The 20,117-nt window shown below is 36.4% G+C and overlaps 1 protein-coding gene across 1 annotated transcript; it reads right to left on the minus strand.

Moving 5' to 3' along the window:
* Positions 1-254: 254 nt before the first annotated feature.
* Positions 255-18,964, minus strand: LOC141708240 (uncharacterized). The gene is made up of 10 exons (XM_074511757.1): positions 18,663-18,964; positions 17,779-17,843; positions 16,979-17,027; positions 15,900-15,994; positions 15,625-15,710; positions 15,479-15,538; positions 15,258-15,339; positions 14,411-14,524; positions 14,012-14,199; positions 255-485 (listed from the first exon to the last, which is right to left on the minus strand). Exons 1-9 carry the CDS (start codon positions 18,847-18,849, stop codon positions 14,029-14,031), a joined length of 909 nt encoding a protein of 302 aa, XP_074367858.1. The 5' UTR covers positions 18,850-18,964; the 3' UTR covers positions 255-485; positions 14,012-14,028.
* Positions 18,965-20,117: the final 1,153 nt, after the last annotated feature.

Consider the following 20,117-nt stretch of genomic DNA (forward strand, 5'->3'; position numbering starts at 1 on the left):
AAAAGAACGTGTGTATATTCGACTGGTATTATACATAGAAATTGTTGTGTTTAAACAAAGGTGATCATCTAATTATGACATACTTCTTCGAAGAATGCCAAGTAAATGCCATGCAGGTGACATTTAGATAATTTCAAAAAAGCAATCCTTGGACAATTTCTGGAGAAAAGCGTGAAACAGGAATAAATAATGTTCCTTTTATATTGACATTCACATTAATATATTTGTTAGTGTATTGTTAAAAACACTACGCATAAGTAATTCTATTAAATCATTAATAAATAAATAAACATGTTAATTATAATATTTGTATACCGGAATATGATAAGTTCTACCATGTTTAATTAAAGGAGCTGACCCACCGACGGAGACCTCAACCAGATTTCAGCTCAAACACAAAAAATCAACTCCAATTATATAATACCCCAACCCATTTACTAAATGCACACGCCGGCTCCCCTCGAATTGCAGCCCTAATGTTATTCCTACAAAATGAATTTGCCTAATTGTCAATCTTTCTTTTTTGTAACTATTGCAACAATATTATTACATATTTCTAGTTATATGGAAATTGAGCATTTATACATTCTTGCTATTTATTTTTGATGTAAAATGGTAGAAGATGAAAGAATCTAAAATACAAGTCTGTCCTCCAAATCCTGAAATCTGAATAATTTTGGTCTGACAAACTGAAATTAATTTTATGTCGGAAAGGTTTACAAGTTGAATAAAACCTGATCATTACAACAAAATGTAGTTAGCACCTTGTAGATTTAAGAAGAGGTGCATAAATAAAGTGATATGAAGTTGTTAGGAATATGTGTATTAGTTTGATGATAAGTTAAGCAAAACACTTAAGTAGAAATCTAGTGTTTGTAGCATCAACGGATAAGACCATCTTGGCTATCCGTTGAAGGAGTAGCCTTACTTAGCAATAAGTTTGGTATTGTAGCACATTTCACTCTCTGGTTTCAAGCTGTAATACTTAGATGTTGTTAGGAAATAATCAGTCATGTTGACTACTAATGGATGTACAAATAGGAGGGCTAATTGTAAATATTTCATGCCTTGTAATTTTGTATAAGTGAAGAAGTGTCAACGGATATTGAAGACCTTCAACGGATAAGAAACAAAGCTTCAACGGATGTCTCTAATGCTTCAACGGATAATATCCATCAACGGATAAGTGCTTCAACGGATAAAGCTTCAACTGCTAGAGCATCAACGGATAAATCCATCAACGGATGAAAGCTTCAACGGATGCTCAGTCTCATAGCAGTTGATAGTGACAGTTAACAAAGCTGACAGAGACACATGGATTGACAGAGATGTGGTAGCCTATTTCAGGAACAGCAGAAAAAGCAGCCGTTTTTAGTCTGGTTCAAAATGGAAAGTCAACAGATAATTCCATATTACACTGGATAAAAATGGAATAGAAACAAGTGGAGAACTATTTTCTTATTGTAGTTTATCTTTGTCTTCACTTGTAAACTTGGTGATATATAAACCAAGTAGTAGCTAGTAATTAGATGTGAATTTTCCCTGAGCTGTTTAGAAATATCAAAAGAGAAAATCATCTAGTTTGTACTAGGAAGCAGCTGTGATTTAATTTTGAATCACAGATTTTCTGAAATAACACATCTCTGGTGGAACAACAAATCTACCAGAAAAGTTTTTAAGTTCTTTGTGTTCATTACATTTGTGTTTGAATATATATCTGTCTGCATCAGCTCCAAGCAATTCACACACATTTGATCACTCAAACACTTAGCCTTACAAACTGCTCAAAACTTGAAAAAGTTTTGAGATTTACATTCAACCCCCCTTCTGTAAATCTCATTGTTAGTCCACTGGGAATAAAAATTGGTATCAGAGCAAGCTCTTAACATATAAAGAGTTTAAAGATCTATTCTGCTAACATCATGAGTGCACAGAAGAACTCTCCTGTTACCATCATGAATAGGAAGGATATTGGTGTAAAGATTCCAGTCTTGGAAAAGGATAATTATCATCACTGGAAAGTGAAGATGCATTTACATCTTCTTTCTCAAGATGAAAGCTACATCAACTGTATTGAAAATGGTCCTCACATCCCTCGCAAGGTAGCCACAGCTGCTACTGCAACAGTTGTTGTTGGACAGTCTATTCCCAAGCCAAGAGCAGAATGGACTATTGAAGACATGGAAGAAATCCGCAAGGATAAGAGAGCCATGAACATTTTGTTTAATGGCTTAGATCAAGATATGTTTGACAATGTCATCAATTGCCAAACTGCAAAGGAAGTTTGGGACACTGTACAAATCATCTGTGAAGGTACTGAGCAGGTCTGAGAGAACAAAATGCAACTTCTTATTCAACAGTATGAATATTTTCACTTTGAAGAAGGTGAATCATTAAATGATACCTTCAACAGGTTTCAGAAACTGTTGAATGGATTGAAACTGTATGGTAGAGTGTACCAAGTCAAGGATTCCAACTTAAAATTTCTTAGGTCTCTGCCAAAGGAATGGAAGCCCATGACTGTCTCTTTGAGAAACTCTCAAGATTATAAGAACTTCACACTTGAAAGATTATATGGAATTTTGAAGACTTATGAACTTGAAATGGAGCAGGATGAGATGTTGGAAAAGGGAAAGAGAAAAGGAGGAACAGTTGCTCTTGTAGCTAACTGTGAGAAGATGGAAGCCAGGAATGAGGAGAAAACAATGCCAACTCTAAAAGTTGGCACAAGCAAATCAGAATCAAGCAAGGGTAAAGAGGAAGTTGCTGAGGATGAAGACAATTCCAGTCAGGATGAATCTGATGATATTGAAGAACATTTGGCCTTTCTGTCCAGGAGGTTTGCAAAGATGAAGTTCAGGAAAAACACAAAGTTCACTAAGCCAAACAAAAACATGGTGGACAAATCAAAGTTCAAATGTTACAACTGTGGCATTAGTGGACACTTTGCAAGTGAGTGTAGGAAGCCAAATTCTAAGAAAAAGAAATTTGAGCAAGTTGATTACAAAAAGAAGTATTTTGATTTGCTCAAACAAAAGAAAATAGCATTTCTCACTCAAGATGATTGGGCAGCAGATGGGGCAAACGAAGATGATGATGTGGAATATGTCAACCTAGCCCTGATGGCTAATTCTGATGAAAATGAAACTAGTTCATCAAGCAACCAGGTAATTACTACTGATCTCTCTCAGCTCTCTAAACATGAATGCAATGAAGCCATAAATGATATGACCAATGAATTATATCATTTGCGTGTTTCCCTTAAATCTCTAGCAAAAGAAAACACTAGGATCAAGGAGAATAATGTATTTTTTAGTGATAGGAATGTTGTGTAAGAGGATCAGGTAATTGAGCTTGAAAAGATAAAACTTAAATGCCTGACTGTTGAGAGTGAACTAGCAGAAGCTGTTAAAAAAGTGGAAATTCTTTCTAAACAGTTAGAAAGTGAGCAAGAGGTAATCAAGGCCTGGAAAATATCTAGGGATGTCAGTGTTCAGATTGCAAAGGTCCAGGGAATTGAATCATTCTGTGAGGATGCCTGGAAGAAAAACAAAAAGAAGTTAGAATTAATTGATGGATTGTCAACGGATGTGGAATCAACGGATGATGAAAGTTATCCGTTGAAGGAAGAAAAGGAGCATCCGTTGAAGGCTCATCAATTAAAACAGGCAAGTTCTTTTAAAAATAAAAATCTAAATAAAAAGAATGATTCAACTCTCAAGAATTTTGTCAAAGAAGGAGCTAACACATCCAGAGATGTTAGTAAGGTGAATATAGGACATATGACTTTAGATCAACTAAAAGATCGACTTAAGTTGGTTGAGGATAAGAAAGAAACTAAAATAAAATCTAAAAGAAATGGGAAGGTAGGGATTAATAAACACAACAATTACACACCTGATAGGTATGCTCCTAGAAAAAGCTGTGTGCATTGTAAAAGTGTTAATCACCTATCTGATAATTGCAAATCTGTTAAAAATGCTCCCATGCCTTCAAATCTCTCCATACCTAACATGTCTATGTCATCTCTGCATGCTATGCCTGTTATGTCTCACCAGAATCCCCATGCACATTTTGCAAACATGCCATACATTAATAATCCTTATTTTACTGCATTTAGTATGCCTCAAATGCCATACAGTATGCCTATGTGGAATAACATGCTTGCACAACATATGCCCTATTAAATTCAATCAAATGTGTTAAATGATTCTGTGACTAACCCTACACTTCAACCAACCACATCTGAGACCAAGGTTGACCCAAAGTTACCTAAGTCAAAAGATGCAGGAGGAATGAAGTCTAGGAAAAAGACTAACAAGGGTGGACCCAAGGAAACTTGGGTACCAAAATCAACTTGATTGATTTTGTTGTGTGCAGGGACAAAGAAGGAATCTATGGTACTTGGACAGTGGTTGTTCAAGACACATGACAGGAGATTTCACCCTGCTCACAGAGTTTAAGGAGAGAGCTGGCCCTAGCATAACCTTTGGAGATGACAGCAAAGGATTCACTATGGGATATGGCTTGATTTCAAGAGAAAATGTCATCATTGATGAAGTTGCATTGGTTGATGGTCTCAAACACAATTTATTGAGCATCAGTCAACTATGTGACAGAGGGAATACTGTTTCCTTCAATTCTGAAGCATGTATTGTCACAAGTAAAAAGGACAATAAAGTGGTTCTAACTGGAGTTAGAAAAGGGAATGTGTACTTAGCTGATTTCAACTCTATAGATGCAGAATCCATTACTTGTCTTCTCAGCAAAGCAAGTCCAGTTGAAAGTTGGCTATGGCACAAGAAGCTGTCCCATTTGAATTTCAAGACAATGAATGATCTAGTCAAAAAGGACTTAGTTAGAGGAATGCCTCTAGTGGAATTCACAAGGGATGGACTGTGTGATGCTTGTCAGAAAGGAAAGCAAAAGAAAGTATCATTCAGTAAGAAGCTTGAATCTGCAATTGATGAACCACTGCAACTTCTACACATGGATCTTTTTGGACCAGTCAATGTATTGTCAATTTCAAGGAAAAGATACTGCCTAGTGATTGTAGATGATTTCTCAAAGTTTTTATGGGTTTATTTTCTTGGATCAAAGGATGAAGCTAGTGAAATCATCATCAATCATATCAAGCAAGTCAACAATCATCCTGATTTCAAAGTAAGTAATATTAGGAGTGACAATGGAACTGAGTTCAAGAATTCAACCATGAAGATGTTCTGTGAAGAAAATGGGATCATGCATGAGTTCTCAGCTCCAAGAACTCCACAACAAAATGGTGTGGTGGAAAGGAAGAACAGATCACTAATTGAAGCTGCAAGGACAATGCTTGAGGAGTCAAAACTCTCAACTTATTTTTGGGCTGAGGCTGTTAACTGTGCATGTTACACTCAGAATATTTCTCTAATCAATCAAGCAAAATGCATGACTCCCTATCAATTATTCAAGAGAAGAAAATCAACTTTAAACTTTCTACATGTCTTTGGTTGCAAATGCTACATCTTAAGGAATCAATCTGATCACAAAGGAAAGTTTGATGCAAAGGCTGATGAAGGAATATTTGTTGGTTATTCTGCTGGAAAATCATATAGGGTCTACAATCTAAGAACCAACATTGTCATGGAATCTGTACATGTTGTGTTTGATGATAAAAAGATTGGACTAACAGATGAGGGACATCATGAAGGACTCAAATTTGACAATATTGAGATATATTGTGATGATAGTGAAGATGAGAATGATGAAGAAGGCATCTCAAGAAGAAACCAGAGTCTGCCTTTGGATAATGCACAGAATGCTGCATCCGTTGAAAGTCATAATTCAGCTTCCGTTGAAAGAAGCAATGCAGCATCCGTTGAAAGACAAAGTGCATCATCCGTTGAAGTTCATAACGAGGCATCCGTTGATCACAGTCTGTCAACGGATAATCAATTCACCTCATCAGTTGATAGAACTCCCAATTCCTTCCAAAGGATCAACAACTCAGGGGGAGTTTCAATAAATCAACATTCTATCTCACATCATGACAATACTGAGGCAACCTCATCAATGGCTAATCTACCACCTCAAAGAAAATGGACCAAGAATCACCCTTTTGAACTGATCATTGGTGATGCTACATCAAAAGTACAAACTAGAAGGGCTACTCAAGATGAATGTCTGTATAGTAGCTTTCTATCACAGGAGGAACCTAAGCGTGTGGAAGAAGCTCTTTTGGATCCAGATTGGATTTTAGCAATGCAAGAGGAGCTAAACCAATTTGAGAGGAACAAAGTATAGAAGCTGGTACCCAAGTCAAAGAACAAGAGCTCTATTGACACAAAATGGGTATTCAGAAACAAGATGGATGAAAATGGCATTGTCATAAGAAATAAAGCCAGATTGGTTGCCAAAGGCTATTCTCAATAAGAGGGAATAGATTTTGATCAAACATTTGCTCCAGTTGCCAGACTTGAAGCCATCAGAATCTTTCTAGCCTATGCAGCTAATGCCAATTTCAAAGTCTATCAGATGGATGTCAAGAGTGCATTTCTAAATGGAGAATTGGAAGAAGAAGTTTATGTAAGCCAACCTCCAGGTTTTGAAAATCCAAATTTTCCAGACCATGTGTATTATCTGTTGAAAGCACTCTATGGACTAAAGCAAGCACCTAGAGCCTGGTATGAGACTTTGTCAAAGTTCCTTCTAGATAATCACTTCACAAGAGGTACTGTTGACAAAACTCTCTTCTTTAGAAATGTTAATGGCTCTAAGATACTTGTACAAATTTATGTAGATGATATTATATTTGTATCTACAGATGATAAACTTTTTAAAAAGTTTGCTAAATTAATGCAAAGTAAATATGAAATGAGCATGATGGGAGAGCTAACTTACTTTCTTGGTTTACAAGTTAAACAAGTTAGTGGTGGAATTTTCATTAGTCAAAAATATATTTATGATCTTTTAAAGAAGTTTGACTTAATGGATTGTTCACCTGCAAAAACTCCCATGACCACTGCCACTAAGCTTGAATTAAACAAGGCTGAAAAGTCTGTGGATATTACAAGTTATAGAGGCATGGTTGGCTCACTTTTATATTTAACTGCTAGTAGACCTGATATTATGTTTTCTACTTGTCTTTGTGCTAGATTTCAAGCTGACCCTAAAGAATCTCACTTAGTGGCTATTAAAAGAATTTTCAGATATCTCAAGGGGACTCCAAATCTAGGAATTTGGTACCCTAGAGAGTCTGGTTTTGATCTAATTGGCTACTCAGATGTAGATTATGCAGGTTGCAAAATAGACAGGAAAAACACAACAGGCACCTGTCAATTTCTAGGGAACAAGTTTGTATCATGGTTCAGCAAGAAGCAGAATTATGTTTCCACATCAACAGCTGAAGCTGAGTACATTGCAGTTGGTAGTTGCTGTGCACAAATACTATGGATGAGGAGCCAGTTATTTGACTATGGTATAACTGTTGACAAAATTCCAATATTTTGTGACAACACAAGTGTCATTGCCATTACTGAAAATCCAGTGCAGCACTCAAGAACCAAGCACATTGATATCAAATACCACTTCATTAGGGAACATGTGATGAAAGGTACGGTGGAACTTCATTTTGTTCCAAGTAAAAAGCAGATTGCAGACATATTTACCAAGCCACTTGATGAATCAACATTCACAAGATTAGTAAGTGAGTTAGGTATGCTTAACTGTTCATAATCTATGTCATCTATGTAATCTGTCTTGTAGCCTGAAATGAATTTGCTGCAAGAACAAAGTTGGCTTTAATCAAGACTTATCCTGTCAACGAATATTCCCTATCCGTTGAAAGCCAAAATTGTTCTATCAACGGATATTCGTCATCCGTTGAAAGACAAATACATTTCTGGTAATTTTATCCTTCAACGGATAAAATGGTGTTGTTCATCAACGGATAACTATTTACCTTATCCGTTGATGTGTCACGTCAGTGAGTCACATCCGTTGATTCTTTTACTCAACCATTGATACAGATATACAGTGTTGTATGTATTTGTATTTACGGTAGTTTTCAGAATTTCTACAGTTTTATTTATTCCTGAACGAATGTCACTTACTTAAAAGTATCATTTAATTATTTTATTTATGTTTTAATTTTAAGAAAGTATAAAAGCCCAATTGAATTCTTATTTTCACTTTACGCTTTCTTGCAATTATCATTCTCTTTCTCTCTCAATTCTCAAGTTTTTCTCTGCAACCTCTACTCACAACAATGGCACCAGTAGTCAAAATTATGTCTCAAACAGGATTTGTTTATGAAAAGAATAATGTCATAGTCTTGGTTGAAAAGAATGAAGCCCATTCTGATTATCACAAGATGATTGACTTCATCAAGAACTGCAAACTGAGCTATGCAATGCTGGAAGCCCCAACCATCTACTGTGAAGTAATTGAGGAAATTTGGACAACTGCAGAGTTCAACTCCACAGATATGACTATTGTCTTCTCTCTCAAAGGTAAAGACTATTGCATTAATTGTGATTATATACAATCTTGCTTTAAGTTGCCTGAGAATAATGCCATGACACCACATACTGATAAAGATGTCTCTGCAATGCTAGATTCCATAGGTTATGCTTTTCTGCTAGTTTAGGTAGTATTAGAAGGAAAGGCCTTAGGAAAGAATGGAGTTTTCTTGGAGATGCCTTTATTAAGGTTTTCTCTGGGAAGATTAGCAATTTTGATGCTATCACTTCATCTCTTGTTAATATGCTCTTTATGCTAGTTTCTGATAAGTACTTTAATTTTATCAACTGTGTTATGCTAGAATTAGGTTCCAGATTAGGCAACAAAGCTAATAGACCACATAACATCTACTTTGCTAGATTCTTTATGTTATTGGCTAACCATGTTGCTGAAGGTTTGGTTATATCCAATGAGAATAATAAACTCAAATGCTGGGCACAAGAGAAAAGGGTCCTTGCAGACCTTTTGAGAATGAACCTCAACAGCCAGGTGTCATTGGTATACTTGCCAATCATGAATGCACCACAGGTAAGTAAGGTAAATGTTTCTATAACTCCTACTATTTCCAACCCCAATGTTTCTTTGCCTTCTAGTATGGCTATGGAACCTGTGTCTTTGTTCAAACAGGCTCCTACCAAAGCCACCAAATCTAAAGTTTTCAAAGTCAAGTCAAAGAAACCTACCTCTGTTGTTTCTCAAAAGACAACAGTTGTAACAACTACCATAAACCCTGAAGGGAGTGAACAGGGTGTGAGTGGTGAGGGGAGGGGTGAACATCAAAAAGCCCCCCAGGATAAGGTGGGAGAGGTGAGTGGTACCCAAACCAGCCAAGCCACAATCTCTCAAAAGACTGTGGTGGTTCAAAAGGAGTCCAGCACATCCCTAGTTGCATCCTCCCAAAAGAATGTAACTATTGAAAATAGTCCCCAACCAGGGACACAGAACAAAAGAGGGAGGGACACTGAAGCTACACATTCACCAATTAAAGCCTTTTCAAGGAAGAAGAAGGCCAAAACCCTAGTTTCCACACAAGGGACACACACAGCACAGATACATCCACCAGTATATATGCCTTCTCAAATTCAGCTTGATGTGATTCCAGCAAATGTGGAATCACAGCCCCATTCTCTTAATATAGAAACACACCATTCATCAAGCTCTCCAACACCCTCTCTGGATGTGGACATGATATTCACATCAATTCCTGATTCTCCCTCATTAAAACTCAGGGAGGAGCCCCACTCAAAACCTGATGATCATCATCCTTTTGATGATTTGTTGGATCATCAGCCAATTCTTTCGGATGTAGTTGCAGATTCTGTGTTACCTCACCTAAAATCAATCCACACAGATTCAACAATTATGTCACTTTCTATCTCCACATCATTTCCTTCTTCAACGGATATCTCTCATCCGTTGACAAGTGATTGTTCTTCAACGGATAAGCTTAACAGCAGTTATCCGTTGATACCATCAGTTTCTACTTCAACGGATACTCCCTATCCGTTGATGGCCTCTACACACTTAACAGAAACAATTCCAACTGTAGAGGACATGGCAACTGTACAATCACTTTTAGGCTTGAGGGAAGGGAGTGATTTTTTGAGTGAGAGGCTGGGTTGCTCCCAGGCAAAAGGAGAGGTTGAGAGTCACCAAATGCATGCTATTTCTTCCAGTATGGCAAAAGTAAGTGAGAGGAGTGCCACCTTAGAAGGTGAAGGTGAGAGTGTGAGGGTGTGTGTGAGCCAGGGGGAGCCCCTGATACAAGAACAGAGAGAAATTGAGAGAAAGGAAGGTACAGAAGGTATAAGGGTGGATCCAGCCATTGCTAGTGAGTTAATGAAAGTGGATGATGCAGATAAGGAAAGACAATTTCAGCAACATTACAAAGCTGTCATTGATAACATTTCCTTGGATGCTGACACTTTTACTCACCCTGTTTCAGCCTTTCAATTTTTGGCTGCTCAGGGCAATGTGGAGGCAGAACAGACACTACACATTGTACACACTTCAGAATCTCTTCTCAGAGACAAAGCTGCTGTCAACAGGCTGCCTTCTCAAGCTGGTGAGCCATCTGAAGAATTTGGAGTAAATTCTAATGATGATGACTCTAATTCTTTGAATGAGAGCATGAACTTAGGGGGAGTAGAAGGCCCAAGTTCTGCTCCTGCTCTTCCTAAATGGGCACTGGCCAAATCACCAACACCAGGGGAATTTGGTGTCACTTTGGTCAGACAAGTCATGACAATTCAGAAGGCCTTTCAGGAGACTCAAGATGCTGGTACCAAGGCAATTCTTCAAGCTCATCTGGAATCTCTGCATCTCTTGCAGTTGCAGCATTACCAGCAAAATCTAAGTGTGGATGAGCTCAAGCAGGACATTGCTGATCTGAAATCCTACAATGCTGAGAAATTGGATTCAGTTATACCCTATGGTACTATGCAAGATTTGTTGGGGAGACTGAGGAAAACATCTGATGCTGACAAGAGGCTGGCCAGATTGGAAGATAGGGTTCAAATCATTGAAGACTCTATGGTCACCATTCTTCAGAATCAACAAACTCAAACAAATCTACTCATGCAGCTGGCAAAAGCACAAGGCTTGACCCCTACCCTTGATGATAAGAAAAAAGGGGAGAATAAAGGGGAAGGGGAAGGAGAGTCATCTATAACAGTTCAGATTTCTCAAGTACTAGTTCCTGTCATCACAACTTCTCCACCAATTCAAGTCAAAGGAAAGCTAGATTGAATTGATCTAATCCAGATAGCAGCAGCTGAATTGCAAGTCAAAGAGCAAAGGAAGAAGATTGATGAAAAGATGCAACTAATATTTGGTTCTACAACTTCTCAATCACAATCTGTGAAGCATAGCACAAAAGTGGAATCAATTATTATGGAACTCAAGCCAGTAGGGAGGCATAAGGATGGAGAAACTTCTTCCAAAGATCTGCAACCTATGGTTCTCAAGCCCAACAACAGCTCCAACAAGGACTCTACAAAGAACCCTCTAAGCCTTGCTCAAATGAAAGGAGTGGATTTTCCTCTTCCAAAGCCTGATGAAGACAAGCTTTTGGGTAGAAGTATCATAAAGCTCAAAGAGAACATGGATGAGGCTGTAAGGAGGAACATGGCTGTTATCTTTAGAGAGGGAAAGAGCATCTATGTGATGCAAGGACATCCCAAATTCTCAATAGCCAAGAGGGAAGAAACCAAGAGGTTGAAAAAAGAAGCCAAACAGGTAAAGGCTAACAAAAGAGCACAAGCAAAGCTTGAAAAACAGCTAAAGTTAAGTCAAGTTGAAGAACAGAAAGAAATTGAAGACAAAGGTGAAGATAGAGCTATGGGGGACATGGTTGGTACTGAGATGGAGGAAAGAAGTAAGGAAGAATGGCAGAAAGGGAATAGAAAGAAGGTCAATGCAAAGAGAAAGATGGTAGATGAGACTGAAGAAAACCAATCAATATCCAAACCACTACCCTCTATTCCTGAACCCATTGTGCCTGACCCCTTCATAAACATTCATGGTGAACCAATCATTCCTAAGGAGGAACCAATTGATTGGGACACTTGCCCACATTCCTAACCTCTTTTACACCATCAAAGAAGCAGAAAAGAAGAATCAAATCAACACCCCTAAAGCCTCAATCAAATTCACACAGAAGCCTAAACCTAAACCTCAAACCTCTAAAGATGATTATGTTCACATCTGCGACATAAAAGAATTTTCAGACATTGAACTCTATCTGGATGAGCTGGAGGATGTAAGGGGAATAGCTGCCTACAGACAGCTACCAGAAAGACTAGTGTTCAAATACAAAGGAGCTGGGGAAAGAACATGGCCTCTTCACAGAATTCTGAATGAAGGCTACTGTACCTTGATTAGAGTCTACTCAGCCATACAAAAGAATTCTGGCTTTACCAGGACTGCCAGGACTGAGATTCTCAACAAAATTGCCAACATAAGGAAAACTTGGAGGGAGCCCAATGCCTTGCCTAGAACTTTACTTATTCAAGAGAGAGGTATTACATCACAAATCACCTCATTGGTTGATGGAGTTCAGAGACAACAAAGGAGTCAGAAGATTTTTCAGAATTGAAGATCAGCTAAAGATTGCCAGTAATGAAACTCTCAAGGATATGCAGTCTAAGTTAGATATCAATGAAGAAGATGAAGCTGAATTCTACAGACAACTTCAACTTCAAATAGAGGAGAATGACAGGAGGCTAGGAAAGAAAACCAGGGATCAAAGGAAAAGAAAGTAATTTGCTCAGGCTAAAGGAGCACCCTTGGAAACAATGTATTTCTTCAATTTCATCTCAGCATATACACTTTTGTAGCACTTTTGAATTTCTGTTTTGTTACAGTTTATATATTTGTTAAGTGTTTTGTTATCATCAAGCTAAACCCAAATTTATGCCTACAGTTCTTGTAGACATAAATAGAGGGAGATTGTTAGGAATATGTGTATTAGTTTGATGATAAGTTAAGCAAAACACTTAAGTAGAAATCTAGTGTTTGTAGCCTCAACGGATAAGACCATCTTGGCTATCCGTTGAAGGAGTAGCCTTACTTAGCAATAAGTTTGGTATTGTAGCACATTTCACTCTCTGGTTTCAAGCTGTAATACTTAGATGTTGTTAGGAAATAATCAGTCATGTTGACTACTAATGGATGTACAAATAGGAGGGCTAATTGTAAATATTTCATGCCTTGTAATTTTGTATAAGTGAAGAAATGTCAACGGATATTGAAGACCTTCAACGGATAAGAAACAAAGCTTCAACGGATGTCTCTAATGTTTCAACGGATAATATTCATCAACGGATAAGTGCTTCAACGGATAAAGCTTCAACTGCTAGAGCATCAACGGATAAAGCCATCAACGGATGAAAGCTTCAACGGATGCTCAGTCTCATAGCAGTTGATAGTGACAGTTAACAAAGCTGACAGAGGCACATGGATTGACAGAGATGTGGTAGCCTATTTCAGGAACAGCAGAAAAAACAGCCGTTTTTAGTCTGGTTCAAAATGGAAAGTCAACAGATAATTCCATATTACACTGGATAAAAATGGAATAGAAACAAGTGGAGAACTATTTTCTTATTGTACTTTATCTTTGTCTTCACTTGTAAACTTGGTGATATATAAACCAAGTAGTAGCTAGTAATTAGATGTGAATTTTCCCTGAGCTGTTTAGAAATATCAAAAGAGAAAATCATCTAGTTTGTACTAGGAAGCAGCTGTGATTTAATTTTGAATCACAGATTTTTTGAAATAACACATCTCTGGTTAGAACAACAAATCCACCAGAAAAGTTTTTAAGTTCTTTGTGTTCATTACATTTGTGTTTGAATATATATCTGTCTGCATCAGCTCCAAGCAATTCATACACATTTGATCACTCAAACACTTAGCCTTACAAACTGCTCAAAACTTGAAAAAGTTTTGAGATTTACATTCAACCCCCCTTCTGTAAATCTCATTGTTAGTCCACTGGGAATAACAGAAGTACCTGCAAATGTAAGAAAGTTATGACTTGATTTGCAAGCTTTTTAAGGTGGAAGTAAGCAGCGGAAGACTAGTGGGAGATCTATCCTTGTAGTCCTTCTCCAGTGCAGTCACTACCAATGATTGCAGCTCCAAGCTTTCCCTGTCCTCTTTGTTCCGACCTTTAGTCAGTTGTGTGATGGCAGATGTACACTAAATCACAAAGATAAGATTTAATACTTTGTGCAAGACACCCATTTACATACTGTGATTAATCTAATCTTTCATAAAAAATCACTACACAATCTACCCAGCTCATATTAAGAGATACTGTACTCCCTGTCCTGAATTCACACACCCCGATACACACTTGGACACAACAGAGAATAACCTAAAAGATAAAGATATTAAAATAAAAGCTCACCAAGCAGATACCCATGAGTGCTCTGGTGTTCCTACCACCTGTCAAATCTATGGTAGAGGCGTAATATTTCTTAGCTGTGTGGAGGTTCTCAAGTCCACCTAGTGTGTAAAGAACCTGTTCAATCCAAAGAGAACATTAACTCACATCGTCAATCGTATGAATATCTGCCCTGTTTTTTTTCAAAACAGCCAACTTAATAGTAACACCAAAATACTGTAATACGGTCCATTGCAATATATAATAAGACAAACAGATGTAACAACAATAAATTTTAAGTAGTGCATATAGTTGGAGATTGGACAATTCTTACATTCCAAAACTGATGAAGCAGGCATGAATATAATTTTGAACAAAAGAAACATGGCACTGGACTCTGGTGTGGTGCCGAATCACCACAACAGCGAGTGGTGGGATAAAATCTTGATCCCCAAAAAAATAAGTTATTTCATATTTGCTTTATAAAACCAGTAAATGATCCAACATTTTACTATAATAGCTTGTCGCTCATCACAAAATATAATAATATATAAACCTTTATGTTTCAGCTGAGCCAGTATTTCACATATATAACACCACACGACAAGTATGACTTCATATTTAAAACCGAAGGCTGAATTTCTGCAAAAACTTACCACTGATATATTTTTCTGTGAATAAATTAAATGGACATGAAGATTTCTAAAACTAATGGGAATTGTTCGGATTACTAGCCTTTCTGTTATGTTATATTTTTTTTTAAAAATTCCTTGCGACAAATCTTCATTTTCATACTTAAAATAGAGCCATTTTTTTAATAGCAACAGAAGACAGCAATGAGAGAAAAAATACTGATAAATAAACCACTTACATCAGCATAAGCTAGGTGGTGTATAGGAATCGTTGGCTGAGATAACAGCAGCTCCTCGTAACAGAAAGCTGCTTGCTTGTACCTAAGGCAGCCAAAAAAGACCATTGAAATAAAGACAAAGTTTAGGTTAAGTCTCTTGAATTAAAATATGAAGAGCATCTCGCATAATCTTTCAGGTATGTCAGTTTCCGAGTTGTGAGTAGTAACAACCTTCTACTTACATTTGTAAGGAAACATAAATTTCTGCTAGTTCCCTCCAAGCATCATTATCTGCCATGAATCTGTAAAAGATTGATAAATTTGCTAACTTAGATTCAGTGGTACAAGCCAATTCAATTTTAATTGTATGGTATAGAGAAAATTTAACATTTCAAGGTATTGATTCAGCTTTTCAATGGCTCCTGAAATGTTTCCCTGAGCCCTTGTCATAGCTACCCTCCTCTTGAGAATAATCTACATGAAAAACATAGATAACTTAGGAGGGGAGACAGTGAACTAAAGAATACGTAGAATTTAAAATAGACACTTAATACCACCTATTTGAACTCTTTCTTGACTAGGATACCTTTCCACACATAAGAAAAAATATAACTGTATCAGAAAATTAACTGGAGATTTGATGATATGTATTGAAGAACTAACCTGATCTAATGGATTATCCTCTAAAAGACTTGAGTACGCCTTTTCTGCCTGTTGCCAAGATCCCTTAGCTTCTAATAACATCGCTTCTAACCTACCTGCGAGTTATACCACAACAAAGCCTTTAACCACTCATTATAAAGACTCGCATAATATTTACTATTTTAAGTTATACCCGACCAGTTATCTTTGATTCTCTGGAGGTCATTCATCACATGGTATTTGCTATATGCATAATATGATAAACAATATGGAGTATGCAGTTATCCTTTACAAGGACGTACAGTCCATCTGTGTAGATTAGTATAGAGTAATTTATCCAAATTCTTAAATTTTAAAGACGATATTTGCGTGACGCAATGACTTGATAAATAATATAACTGTGTAAAAAATATAAAAAGTATATGATCACGGAACTTCTCTTTTTCCTAATAGATAGGTAAAATATAATAGGACGGAGTAAAGCTTTTTCAAATCTTTCAAGAATTTTATTTCTATTGGCAGGTAACAACTTATAAATCGTGAAACATAGAAAGAGGTCTGTTATGCCGACTTATGATCTATGAAGTATGCTGTTAGGAATTGTTATTTTAAAAAAAAATTACTGCCCTCCAATGTTATTGTTGAATTCTTTCTAGATGGGAATACCATGGCCATATCTACTCGAGCCTAATATTGATAGATAATTGTATATCGCTTTCATAAGTTCAAAAGCTATAATATAATCAGAATTAAAAAAAAAATGTATAACATAATCTTCAAATACATTCAGTGACCCGTAATTTATGTAATACTAGAGAAAATTTATAAAGACTCTGGATTTAAGATTTAAACAGTATCCCTTGAACTGGGACTACCATCAGTGGGGAATGTATCACTGTGACCAGCAATATCTTAATTGATTCAGACAGTAGTCACAGATTATAAGTGTGTTTTACACCAATAATACATTGGTAAAAAAAAAAGGCCAACACATCACAAATCCCTCAAACAATAGAAGCTAAGCAACTGGCCAACAGACTAATACCAAATATAAATACATGCATGCCGAATCATGTGTCATAATTGTTTCAAAAACTCACCAACTCTCTTGCTGTCCGGAAACTTCTTCTGCAAAACCTTGATGCAATCCTGCAAAAGAATTTCATATGAAACTTAAATATACATCATAGGTATTAAACTAAAAAGAACAATAAATTGATTGTTCACGTGTTGTTGAAGAGCAAGATCATTAGAGGCTTCACAACTGATACCCACTTATTTATTCCAAAAGGAACTAAAAAATGTCAAAAGTATTCTGTAAATATACTAATGAACTAAAGCAGATTAGACTAACTGTTGCTGCTGATATTCTCCTAGACAAATGCAAAACATAATAGAAAATTCTAATCTAATCTAAAAGATGATAACATAAGATAGTTATCATTATTGAAGATACAAGGGATGAGCCCGAATTCATCTAATATCTTCTATTATTGTACCTGATGATCGACTTCCAAAACCTTCCACACTGCTCAAAATATTTCTTTAATGTTACCTACACCACATTTACAGCAAGTAAAGCTTTATTATTTTCTAGTTGCTAAAAACAGATTTGCATTACCTAGGTAGCAAGTCAACTCATGATTTAGAGGAAAAGCAGAATCAAGTGATAGGTTTAAAGCTCTAAGAAAAGAATTAAGTATAGGAAGACCCAGGTTATCTTTAAGCTCCTTTTTATGGAAGTCTTTTCTCTAAATTCCAACTTGGGAGCACAAGCACATTGTAAGAGTCTGGGTGACATTGTGAATAAAAAATGCAGTAATCAAGAACATATGTTGCTGAGATTGTTAAGCATATGCACGAAAATTTCAGGAATTTGTAACTGAAAACAAAAATTTACCTTTGCAACATCGACACATTGACAGTCCATTGCTGCAACAGCTACTTGTTCATATAGAGTCCATTCTGCAATATTGTAAACCAAGAAACTCGTATAATTCAAGTTGTTTGATAATTAACCCTTGAAATGTTCTTCCTTTGACACAAAGAATCTCAGTATTGATTAGTACCTCAAGGAAATTAACCCTTAAAATATACCTCCTCTTTCACAAAGAATCTCACTAATAATAAGTACCTCCAGCAACAAGGTGCTAGTAATAACATATAATCCCCATAACCAACCAAAACAAATGAACATATAAAATTACACTCATAATGTACGGCATTCTAAATGTAATGTGTTAATCTTCTCCATATAAATAACAAACATCTTATAATCTCCTAACAACTATATATGTAATCTTCTCCGAGTAAACATGCTAAATTGCTAATTACATTCCTTCAAATACATAATACGAACAATCAAAAGTTGATCTTGTAGAACTGAATAACAAACAGCTTCTTAGAACTACCTACATGTTATCCTCTGCAATTACATATGCTGGTTAGCGATCATATTCCGAATTCGAACACCAGCTCATAACTTAACAACCTATAACTGAATAACTAAACCTACATACAAAATTCACGTGACCTAATAACCAAATTCACGTAATTCAAAAAGCACAACACTGACCTACAACTTAATAACTAAAATCAATAAGCTGAATATATATTTCCTCAGCTTACTTTACGCATCAAGTAAAAAACAGATAATTTTCCACAAACAAACTAAAACCCCTAAATTACTCAATTCCCGAGAAATTGGAAACATAAAAACACGATAAATCAAGCAAAACACAACAAAAACACAGATAAAAGTGAATTAAAGGTGTGAATAATTACCATCAGGACCAAGAGAAGAACGGAGATTAGAGTTGTTTAAGAGAGATAAGCCGTGTTTAAGGACTTGATTAGGACGGCGAAGTTTAAGTTTACGAACGAGAGACAGATACTCCCAAGCTCCTCCACCGCCGTTGTCAACTTGATTCTCTAGCACATTCACTTCTAACTCCACTGTTTTGCTCACCATCTCTCTCGATCTCGATCTCTCTCCTCTCTCGATCTCGGCCTCTTTTCTCTCTCTGTGGTGTAGTGTTTCCAATTTCGAGGGTGAAGCCGCAAAATAACGATTTTTTAGACGAAACGGTGAGAATAACAATTTTCGCGAAGTCTGGTGGAAAATACAGGATAGTATACGCATTTGGCACCAGTATTAGCTAACACGCATATGAAGCTTGAGTAACATAATCAATACGCAATTCCATGTTGGGTAATATGAAGTAAATATGTTTAAAAAAGGTGAGACGCAATTACAGATTGGGTATTCAAAACATGATACGCAATAATAGGTTGGGTATCCTTCAAAAATATTATTTTTTTATTAATCCTTTTGAGGGCAACAACCAACAAGTACTCTCGTGGCAATCTGTAATTTTGTAAAGGATATTTTACACATGATGGGCCCAGATCATTGGCAGGAGTTTTCCTATGCCTTGATCTTGTTTTATACTGCTGTTATATTGCATATGGAGGGTAGGGTATGAAATCTAGTGGTCATTCAACACTTTGTTGCTTTGATTCGCGTTAGCACGTTGAGAAGATTGAAACAGAAGATTGAAGCATCGAGTCTAATGTGCTATGTATAAATAGAATGTTGATATTGGGTTACATCCGGATTTGGGCGATTTCGCACTACGCAAATGTATACTGGGTAATCGAATGGTTATTTTCAGCCACCACATCCGCCGGATGGTATTCTCATTCTTCTTAATTTAAAAATGGTTATTTTTTACATTTTTTCCAATTTCGATAGAATAATGTTTTGTTTTGTTAAAGAAATAGTTTTTTGTTATAAAATACTGGTTATAATAATAAAAGAGCTGATAAAGAACTATTATATTTAACAGGAGAGAGAGAGAGAGTAATATGAGAAGCAGAAGGAGCAGAGAAAGAATGCTCGGTGTATTTTTCATTCAGAGATTCAAGTTATATTTATAACAAGTGAAAGGGGACATGTAATTAATTCAAATTGTAAAAATTCTACACCTAAGTTTAGCCTTACTATTACATGTTTGACCACATGACAATCAATTCACAACACTCCCCTTTGATTGTCATTGTGGTATGGATCATAGACTGTCTCGTTAAAACCTTGTCAAAGAAAAATCCAGTGGGATAAAAACTTTAACGAAGGAAAAAGAGATACAATCTCCCCTTGGAAAAACTAATCATTCTCTGAATTTTGTTGAAACAAATTCTGGAGTCGGCGCATTCCAATGTTCTATCGTAATATTCCAA

This window comes from Apium graveolens, chromosome 2 (genome assembly GCF_009905375.1).
Source record: "Apium graveolens cultivar Ventura chromosome 2, ASM990537v1, whole genome shotgun sequence".
Taxonomy (NCBI): Eukaryota; Viridiplantae; Streptophyta; class Magnoliopsida; order Apiales; family Apiaceae; genus Apium; species Apium graveolens.